Source organism: Anguilla anguilla, chromosome 3 (assembly GCF_013347855.1).
Source record: "Anguilla anguilla isolate fAngAng1 chromosome 3, fAngAng1.pri, whole genome shotgun sequence".
Classification (NCBI taxonomy): Eukaryota; Metazoa; Chordata; class Actinopteri; order Anguilliformes; family Anguillidae; genus Anguilla; species Anguilla anguilla.
The window spans coordinates 57,081,756-57,092,499 of record NC_049203.1 but is presented as its reverse complement, the minus strand read 5'-3'; the positions used below and the strand labels follow the sequence as shown (position 1 = coordinate 57,092,499).

Genomic DNA, 10,744 nt, shown 5'->3' with positions numbered 1-10,744 from the left:
ATTATTGCTTAACTGCTTTGCTGGTAAATGACTAACGTTGTCCCTTATGTGACGTCATCCTGATATGCCTAACAATTTTGGGCGGGGAAAGATGATGAATAATGTAGTGTAGATTAACTGCATGATTCAGCGGCCACCGCGGTTGTAACGTCAGTCGATTTGGAGCCAAAATGGCCGCGGTGTCGTCATGGAATCAAAATCCAATGAAATCCATTTGTGCTCTTCCTGGGGCGTATTCATGGTTCAGCCACACCCATTCTTTCCTAATAAGGTGTGATGTGGGTAGCACTTACTTTTTAAAGGACATGTCTATAAACCTATGAAATACAATAATGGGTGGTCTTAACAGCGATTGATGGAATTGTACTACAATCACAGAGCTACATCGGAGGCCACGTTGAAGTATATAAAAGATTTTCGCGGCTGATTCGCTCTTTGTGATAATGTCGGCTGAATATGAAGATAGGTAAGGCCAACGGCGATAGTAGATTTTATGAATCCTAATGGTTTCTTTTATGAAAAATGATCGATAATTCAGTTTTTTTAATATTCGTGTATCTTGTGTCTATTTAGCTAGTAAACCTTAACTGGCTAATAGTATTCAAGGGTAGGGCTAGCTAGCTAACGATATGGGGTTTAGGCCTAGTTGGCCAGGCGTTGACAGCCGGCTTTTTATTCTCATATGGACGAAATCCAGTCTATTGTTGCTCTTCGTCGTTGATTGTTATCTGCAGATACCTTTTAGTATTTATAATGGAAAGTAATCGTGGAGGTGGCCAGTAACTAGTGGTGCCGATTCGAATAAATTTAAGGTCGTGGTTTGAAGTGGTTACCTTCGCTAACGTTGTCTCAGTTTTACTTTTGGTTAGCTATCGTTAGCTCGCTATTCGTGTGCTAGAAATTTGTCCGAAATTCTGAGAAAGAGCCATGGGTCAGATTGTAAATCGCGTATATGGTGAACTGAACTGAATTATTTGACGACTAGTTAGGTAATTCGCTAACGCGGCTAGGTTAGTAACTTCGTAGCGTCTCACGTGCCCATTGGCCAACGTTAGCATTGAATGTTTTAGTGAAATGGCTTTTTTGAAAGATGTATTTTTAGCTCAAATTAAATGTTGGGTTTCCGTGACTCGTGCAGTGGACGGACACTTTTTAACCATCACCAAGTCCAAATACCAGTGAAATTGGGTCGAATGTGTAGTTGCCGTATATTTTACAAAATCGGTTTGCTTGAATGGCTAGTCAGCTTTAATATACACGTCATTTAAACTTAAATGGATATTTTCACTAACCAGGTATGTGGATTCGTTTTTCGGTGTAGCTCGGCTTTATCCACAATTCATGTGATCTTGCCACCCTAGTTAAAAATGTGCCATGTGAGCACATGGTCTGCGTAGCCGGCGAGACAAAGGCAGGCCTTGGGCGTAAACCGTGAGTTAGACCCACCGGGCAAGCGGCAAGAGAAGTACGAGTCAGACGCTCTATTTGTGTTAAAATGTATACTTTGTGTTTAACGTTGTATGGTTGGATCTAACTAAGTTAACGTATGTTAAAAGCGTGTTGTGTAACTTACCCGTTAGCTAATGTTAGACGAAATGGAACCTGGCATTTACTTTTAATAAATGGCTAAAATAGTGGTCTTATGTACTTTGATAGTTTAAAAAAGATAACAAATTGGGCTCTCGGGAGCTAGCGAGGTATATGAAAGGGTAGCATGTCATTTGTGCCGGTATTCTAGCGTTAGCACATGCGGGTCCTGCTAACCGGTCTTTAACTCAGAGGACGACCATCTTAAATGCTTGAAAGTAAAAAATGGCCGCCGTCTCGATTTTCATTTTGCGAGAACGCAAGTCCCTCCCGCCCACGGTCGACGTGTCGTAAGCGTCGCAAAGGTGTACACCACCATTTTAAAACGAGCATTTTCGTGGTCGCAAGTGTACAAACGAGGACTGCTTGTAATCACAAAGTATAAAATGGGAGGAGGGGGCGTTTTTATTTAGGTCCAGATGCTCACATCAACCGGTTAATTCAGAATAGGAAAATGAAAAGGAAATAATCTGCTAATTTAAGCGGATGAAAATGTATGTATATATTTCGGCTGAAGTGTTAATAGGATAACTTTTTTTTTTTTTTAGACCCAGAGAGAATGGCCCAGAGGGCATGGAGCCAGATGGAGTCATTGAGGTGAGTAAAAACTGCACTGTGAAATCATTGGTGGAAGACTGTATCTGGAGTTGAAGCAAGAGCACATGCGGGTACTGCTTGTGTCTGTTGGTTTTTTGTCAGTTTCACCCTAATGGTGAGCTTTAATCTGTGCTTGTAATGATAGCTATTTCCTTAAATCAGGATGTATATTTATAGCTTGTTCATACTATCAGTGGTATAAAATTTTATGTCTGTGATGTAACAATGTTCTACTGTATATCTTGTAATGACAGCATTTTGATTCAGGTTTTAAGACCTGAAATATTAATGTTGTACATATAGCTGTAGAAAATGGTCTGAAATTATGCAACTTCCCATGGCTCAAACTTCCCTTCCCTTCTCTTCTCTCCTCGCCACAGAGCAACTGGAACGAGATCGTGGACAGCTTTGATGATATGAGCCTGCGGGAGTTTTTGTTAAGAGGAATCTATGCATATGGTTTTGAAAAGCCCTCTGCCATTCAGCAGCGGGCCATTCTCCCTTGTATCAAGGGTATGTATATGTCTGTTCTATGGTGTATGTTCCAGCATTGTTTGTTCTGGGTTGTAACTTCAGCTATGTATACAATAATGGTTTGTGGTTTGGTTGAGCATCTTTGGTGAGCCTCAAGGTGCACAGTTTGTGGCCATGAAAACCCAACAGACCATTTCCTATGTGTTTGCTGGAAAAAAATGTTAGCTATATAATTTTTTCCATTATGCCAGGCGCACTGGACTCTCATGCCTGCACCAAACCATCACCTCTAAATGTATACTGCTCCCTTCATCCTTCAGGTTATGATGTGATTGCACAGGCCCAGTCGGGCACAGGGAAGACTGCCACTTTTGCCATTTCAATCCTACAGCAGATTGATACAGAGCTGAAGGGTACCCAGGCCTTGGTTCTGGCCCCCACAAGAGAGCTGGCTCAGCAGGTAAACTCCCTGACAATTGTATCAATGTTAATGAGACCAAATTCTAAGTGTTATTGAGACCAAGTTCATTACTTGACTCAATTATCCCCTGTCATTGGGCAAGGTGGTGTCTGCCAGTGGCACCAAGTCTTTAATCAGTCAGGGGTAGAGGAAAAGCATCCATATTCATCCCAGTCATCTCTGTACAGTGAGTAATAGGCTGGTTCATGCTGTGGGCACAGATGTATTGCTGGTGAAACAGACTGTGTAAACGGACTGATGTGAGTGCATAGTGTTGAAGCTTCTTTTCTCGCTTTTTTACAAAATGTCATTACATTGGCTTTCTGAGAAAATGATACCTCAAGTCCACAACTTTGATTGAAATTTTTTCTGAACCCTCAATGGGGAACAGTTGTGCTTTGAGATGCTTTAGTGCCCATGAAGTAGTAAAGACATTTGCTTTTCCCTGGACGGGGGCCTTATCTTGTGTATAGTGAAGCACTAATCTCTCTGCCCCCCCTCCACACTTTGTTCTCTAGATCCAGAAGGTGATCCTGGCCCTTGGGGACTACATGGGTGCTTCCTGCCATGCCTGCATTGGCGGGACCAACGTGCGCAATGAGGTGCAGAAGTTGCAGGCTGAAGCACCCCACATAGTTGTAGGAACACCAGGCAGAGTCTTTGACATGCTCAATCGAAAATTTCTGTGTAAGTATTGCGATCTGGTGCATTGGAACAAGATCATTGCATCTTTGAACTTCTAATCATGCATGCCTCACTGACGGGCTACTTGTATGGTCCTGTGACAAGTTGCATTAATGCAGTGGCAGAAAATATCCTTGAACTGTTACTTTTTTTCACCTTGTATTATTGCAGTTATAATTATTTGCAATTCTGAATGTGGATTCCCCACTTGCAGAAAGGATGCAGTAAAGAATGACTGGATAGAAATTCAGTGAGAATCCAGGTTTTGAGGGGCCTGGGCTGTTTTATGATGATTCCCATGCGTGTCAACTGATCCCAGAATCCCCTGCTTCTCTGTGTCTCTGCTAGTGTTTTGCTAGCGGATGTGCATGGGGTTGCAGGGCTCTGGGGCCATGATCAGAGTTCACAAAGGCTGAAAACAGCTCCCCTCCAGCATGGGCTGCACAGTGAAACCAACATAATGCAGTGGTAAAAAGAAAGAGGACAGTGCTAGAGTGATTTAAGCTGAGGTCTTGTGTCTTTTGTTACATGTGGAACTGTAGTGTAGTTTATTTGAATCGGTTTTGATTTTTGGGTTCCTCCTCTCCAGCTGCAAAGTACATCAAGATGTTTGTGCTGGATGAAGCAGATGAGATGCTGAGCCGAGGGTTTAAGGACCAGATCTATGAGATTTTCCAGAAGCTGGGCCCCAGCACACAGGCAAGTTCAAGCCATGGGTCTAGACCTTTCCTGAAGTAGAAATGTAACATTTTTATGGTGAATGATTCCTTTAAATGTGTAGTGCTCTTGTTTTGTTTCTTGTCTAGTTTAGTAGCCACTTAACATTTCATAGCCATTTTTGGAGAATGTTTGTGGTACTGATTTTCAGATCATGCTTTAGCCTTGTGCTGATGGCCCTTTGATTTTCCTCAGGTGGTGCTGCTGTCTGCCACCATGCCACTAGATGTGCTGGAGGTCACCAAGAAGTTCATGCGGGAGCCCATTCGCATCTTGGTCAAGAAGGAGGAGCTGACCCTTGAGGGTATCCGGCAGTTCTACATCAATGTGGAGAAAGAGGTGAGCATGCACTCCATTCAGCCATGTGGTAAATATTGCAATGGCCATCTGCAATGAATGCAAGACATTTGTGACATGTGCATGTTTTCTGATTGCTTTGGATCCTGCAATCATGACTGATAGTGCTAGACATTGCTAGGATATTACATTAAGAATAAGTCAATTGGCAGTGGTTTCGTTTTGACCCTTCACATGGTCTTGATCCTCTTTGAATAGTGATTATAACAAAAGTGGAATATGTAGTTTGAGATGAATGAGGGGAGATTTCACCTGCCATGATATTTGGTTTGTTGTGATAAAACATTTAGCACTGTGCCTTATGTATATACTCACTGTGCTGCCTACAAAATGCCTGAGTGTGTTCATTTACTGTTCCCTCTGAATTCTTGTGCCGGTACATATTCACTTGCATGCAGCTGACACAAAGTTCAGAGCCTATAAAAACTGGTCTGTGCTAGCTGGCAAGAGGGCGGAGCTGTTTTATGATGATCTCCATGCGTGTCAACTGATCCCAGAATGCCCTGATGCTCTGATCTCCCTGCTAGCGTTCTGCCAGCAGGTGTAGGCAGGGTGTCAGCGCTCTGGGGCCATGATCATTACATAACTGTGGCTGAAAACGGCACCCTCTCCTTGCTCAGGTGGCTAGGTGAATGTGGTCTGATGCTCTACGAAGTCAGCCTCTGCAATGTCGGCAGTAGACATTCGTCCCTCATTTATACAAACGCGTTTGTGCCATGATGCTACGTCCTGTTTTGTTTCCCAGGAGTGGAAGCTGGACACTCTGTGTGATCTGTACGAGACCCTCACCATCACCCAGGCTGTAATCTTCATCAACACACGTCGAAAAGTCGACTGGCTGACTGAGAAGATGCATGCCAGGGACTTTACAGTCTCTGCTCTGGTAAGATGCTGATCCTCAACCCTGCTTGTGCATGGCACAGGGCAGTTGTGGACAGATTAGTTTCTCAGTTTACAGAATGGGGGGTTGTGCTGACTGCAATCCAAAGGTGTCTGCATCCTTAGTCATCTTCTCATCTCAACACTCTACTGTAGCACACATTGGACTGATTCATGTTGTGGGTGTGAGGCTACTGTTGAATGGCAGATGGCTGAATTTGTTGGCAAATGTCATTATTTTTGTTGCTTAATATTTTTAAAAAATTTTTAGAACTTAGTTTTGTGGTTAATGGCTCTGCAACCATCTTTGATTGGTGTCGGGCTTGAAGTAGGGGGGGTTAAATGCTGGTCAGCCGAGCCATTCAAGGTGTGTTGAATTTCATGCTCTGAGTGCAGCTGCTTGAGTTGAACTTGTCCCATTACAGCATGGAGATATGGACCAGAAAGAGAGAGATCTGATCATGAGGGAGTTCCGTTCAGGTTCCAGCCGGGTTCTCATCACCACTGACCTGCTGGTGAGTCTGCAGATGAGCATTGATTTGACTGCCCAAGTCTTATTTATTCACCCCAATATACAGCATGAACACACACATTGAACTGATTGTATATACCTTGCACTGTATGAAAGCAGGACTTTGTTCACCACAATCCTTTGTTCTCTAAATACACATTAATATAATTATATTTTGACTAGGCTGATTGGTGAAGGCATCTCTAGATGCAGATATGTATTTTCGTGCAGATTTATGATGACATTACTGTGTTAAATACAACACTGTCCACTTGGCCAAAGTTCCCTCTCCCCCCAGCTGTACTCTGTGCTTCGGGAGGAACGTAGATCTTTGGTAGAGAATTCATACTGCTCTCCACAGTGATTGGGCTGCCTGTCCCTCCTCACAACTATATAGCAGTTGACAACTGACACTAATGTATGGTCATTCCATGGTATAGGTTTGTAATTTGAAACCTGTTCAGAGTATACGGTAGTGGTAGTATGCTACTTGGGTATAGTGACCCCAGAATTAGCTGGGTTATTCTATGAAGCCAAGCAGAGTACTGCTGTAAAAAAAAAAAAAAAAGAGAGCTTTTGTGCACATCTGGACATCTGGTACAGGAGCTGTTTGACCATACAAACTGCCTCCCTCTTTCCTGTAGGCCCGTGGAATTGATGTACAGCAGGTTTCTTTGGTAATAAACTATGACCTGCCCACCAACCGAGAGAACTACATTCACAGGTGAGCCCTGCTCCACATTAAGACATCTATGCCAATTCCTGATTGTTCCAGTTCCAGTTTTGTCCTTCCACTCCCTAGCCACCACCAAGTGGTGAAATGAAGTCTTGATTTTTGGAATTTGCTTTCAGTCTAGTCAGTCTTTTGAAGGTTCTGACCAGTGTAATATGAAATTTGAGCCTAGTTTGGTGCTCCTTATAACCCTGAAGCAAACCTGTTCATCCCCCCCCCCCCCCCTTCTCTCCAAAGGATTGGACGAGGGGGCCGTTTCGGCAGGAAGGGGGTCGCAATCAACATGGTCACAGAGGATGACAAGCGTACACTTCGGGACATTGAAACCTTCTACAACACCACTGTGGAGGAAATGCCCCTGAATGTGGCAGACTTGATCTAGAAAAACACTGCCCCAATATTTCTCCCTTCATTCAATTTTGAGGTACCCCCATCCAGATCAAACTCCCTATGTTGCAACCCCCTCCCCCAAACTCTGAATTTACCCTCGGTAGGAACAGGGAAATGTATTTACCTTCTCGTTCATGTAACCCCTTTCTAGATCAGAAGTGGGGGACAAGAGACTACTCATTCTTGCTTGGTCACAAGATCCGCGCAGTGAAGTAGGGCCATGTTCAATCCATTTAGAACTCGGGCTCCCAGTACATGGTCCAGATTGGTTTTTGTGCTGTATTTCCCATTCTATTCTTTACACAAGTTAATCAAGCCTTTGTGGAGTATATTGAGTGGTGTCATTGCAACACTACAGTGTTGCCTGATTGGTTGTGTAACTCTGTAGTCTTTCAGCTGCTTGTTGGCACATTTGAAAGTCTGGGAGTGGGAGGTGCCTGCACATTTCACCAAACTTTAACCGGTTTTGTTTTCCTTGCCTTAATTAAATCACTACTTGGGTGCTTCAGCGCTTTAAGCAGTTTTCGGATCAAACAAATCGAAAAGTACTTTTACCTACAAGAGGTAGAGGGATACTATACAATGAACTAACTTGTCAGGTGCCTGATGAAATATTGAATTGATGTGGGGGGAAAAAAAGAATTTATATTTTTCAGAGCTTAAGGGCAACTGTGTTAAAGGGTAGTGGTTTATACTCTTTGCCTTTCTCATTGGCTCTTTTTGGGTGTAAAAGTGTATGCAATGAGAAGACTGGAGTATTGCATTGGACACAGAACAACACATTCAGATTCCTAAAGAACCATACAGTGACTTGGAAGCATTTCATATACTATATTAAATCAGTTTGGATTAAGGTCACATTTTACATTTTTTGGGGAGAGGGGAGAAAACCTCCAATAAAAAAATGAAAATCATGAATCAGTTTGATTATAATTTTTCTGCTGTTAGATTGTATCCATAATTTCCTTCTGACTAGTTTGAGTGCATTTTGCGAGGTAAAGAATTTCATGGAAAGGAGTGAGCTTGTCCAGAGTCTGACTTCTAACTAGGCTGTTCAATGCATATTTCTTTCCAGAATTGCCATTGTATATTTACGTCTTTGGACACAGAAGTGCATTCTAAATGACGTGAAATGGGGTGTGTTGTTGGTAACCTACCTCACCAAAACATGTTGGAGGGGTCTAATGCAAGGACCAAACTGAAAATGATTTGAGTATAGAGATTATAACTTAAGTGTTTTTTATTTTTAATGCCTGTATTGGGGTGGGTGGGTGGGTTAGAAGGGAGGTGGGGTGTCAGTGATATTTTTTAAATGAATTTATTAAAATGTGTTACAATTGTTAACTTTTGACAGAAGCCATGTATTAAGACTTTCTACATTGGATTCTGTATAGTATTTATTTTAAAGGTCTTAAATAAAGGTTTTCTTTCTCCTTTTTAACAAGGTAATTTGCTGTTTGTGTGCCATTTTATTTATTTTTGTAAAAATTGGGAATACAAAATTTAGGCAATATTTCCTAGCCTTGGCATCTGGTTGTATAAATTTTGTGAATACTTCAGGTCGGGTTCTTGTATAAATTTGTCCTCAACGTGGTCTGTAGTGTATAATTCCATCAACGACGGTGACTTGACCCTGTTTAAATGTGTCCAGCACACCTTTCCTTCTCCCTAAGCACCGGAAATGCGTAGTGTAGTACCTATTATATGCCACACGAGGGAAGCAGCATGTGAATCAAGTTGACCCATCAGGTGTGGCAGAGGTACATTATTTGAATGAGAACATTTGTTACATTCCGTTTAAGGTGTATTTTGACGGTAATTCGTAAACGAGAGGTTTACCAGTATTGTAATACGCTATGAAGATCTCTGCCCCTCAAAGTTTAGCCTTTATGCATACTCCCATTTAATTTTAAAGAAATCTGAAAAGCTTCCAAAGCGTCTATCTTGATCAATAAAGCAACTTGAAAGGATAATTATGAATTCTGATTTAAACTAGTTATGAGCAGTGTAGCGTTCCCTCATCACCATTTTCTGTATGTTTACCTGTTGGAGTTCCACGCAGTCGCCAATCCACTTTTTATTTTTTCCTGCAATCAAATAAACAAGGACCATACATTGTACACTGGGGAATTTGAATGGATCGAACAATTTCACGTTCACTTGAAAATGAGCTGATGGCGCTCTTCTGTGTCGGACATGCGTAATAATACATTGATTTAGACGAATTGTTTAGGTTTTACGCCTTCTGTAAGTATGCACATTTTTGAGGTAAGCGATTGTTGTCGCATGTCAGGAATGAGCCCGGTTCAGTTTTAATTTTAACGCAATCGCGGCAAAGATTAGCTTTGATCGACGAATATCTGATTGTTGCATCGACGTGCTATCCCTCGTAGGCGTAGCCTGTCGGCTACACCAACTTTTAACATTACATCAGTTAAGTATACTGATAAGATCCCAGGCATGACATTGTCAACCACAAGATATAGGTTAATTAAAAAATAAGTGATAAAATGTTAATACAATCCGCTATGGTTGTCGAAAAACAAAGTACAAACACCTGAGCCTATTTTGGTCATCAGGTTTAGGTTAGGTATGACGTTTAACGCGAATTTGATGGGATCATCCAAACCTATGCCTAAATCGATCCGATGAGCCTGAAACATCGCATCGTACGTGTTACTAAATAGGTCTATCGACACGACTAACCAAACATGTAAGCATAACGTATTGAAAACGTAATGCACACGTAACCGTAAACTGAATCTAAAACAGGTTATATATTCTGGTATGGTCTCTCAAAATCAACTAGGATAGCCACGTGCAATTCCAAAATAATAGGCCAACGTATGCTTCTGAAGGTGTAATTTGATTGTATCTCCACCAGTGGGCATCGTTAAGCCTACACAGGGATCATGTGAATGCGTACATCCCAAGTTGATAAACACGGTAATGTGCAGGATGAAACCGAAGTCTATGGACCTACTCTCCATGGCACCACCCGACCTTCCTGTAGGCCAGTGGTGTCAAACTCATGCCATGGAGGGCCGTGTGTATGCAGGTTTTCATTCCAGCCTCAGATCTTGATTATATAATTAGTTAAATTATTTGCTGAATTAGGGATGCAGGTTTGTGCACAATGGTGACCCGACGTCTATGGTGACCCGCATTGTCTAAATAAAAATTTTCTTATATTCTGTGCTTCAATGCAGTTAAACGCATATGGCTGAATGAGTAATTGGACTCAATTAAGGCAGCATTAATTGGTTGGAATGAAAACCTGCATACACACGGCCCTCCATGGCATGAGTTTGACACCACTGCTGTAGGCCAAACCCCCTTCCCCATGTCATAAAAT

The 10,744-nt window shown here is 42.1% G+C and overlaps 1 protein-coding gene and 2 non-coding genes across 4 annotated transcripts; all 3 read left to right on the top strand.

Annotated features, from left to right (window-relative positions):
- Positions 1–331: 331 nt before the first annotated feature.
- eif4a1a (eukaryotic translation initiation factor 4A1A) lies at positions 332–8,827 on the top strand. 2 transcript variants are annotated; one of them, XM_035409419.1, is made up of 12 exons: positions 332–466; positions 2,136–2,184; positions 2,565–2,697; positions 2,979–3,118; positions 3,637–3,805; positions 4,392–4,501; positions 4,715–4,858; positions 5,622–5,759; positions 6,181–6,270; positions 6,911–6,990; positions 7,237–7,423; positions 7,541–8,827. In XM_035409419.1, exons 1-11 carry the CDS (start codon positions 444–446, stop codon positions 7,379–7,381), a joined length of 1,221 nt encoding a protein of 406 aa, XP_035265310.1. In that variant the 5' UTR covers positions 332–443; the 3' UTR covers positions 7,382–7,423; positions 7,541–8,827. The 2 variants fall into 2 exon arrangements, with proteins under 2 accessions (XP_035265310.1, XP_035265309.1); XM_035409418.1 differs by having other exon boundaries at positions 7,237–8,825.
- LOC118224414 lies at positions 4,084–4,222 on the top strand. Its single transcript, XR_004764638.1, has one exon. It is a non-coding gene; the product is annotated as a small nucleolar RNA SNORD10 (small nucleolar RNA).
- On the top strand, positions 5,336–5,476 carry LOC118224415. The gene has a single exon (XR_004764639.1). It is a non-coding gene; the product is annotated as a small nucleolar RNA SNORD10 (small nucleolar RNA).
- Positions 8,828–10,744: the final 1,917 nt, after the last annotated feature.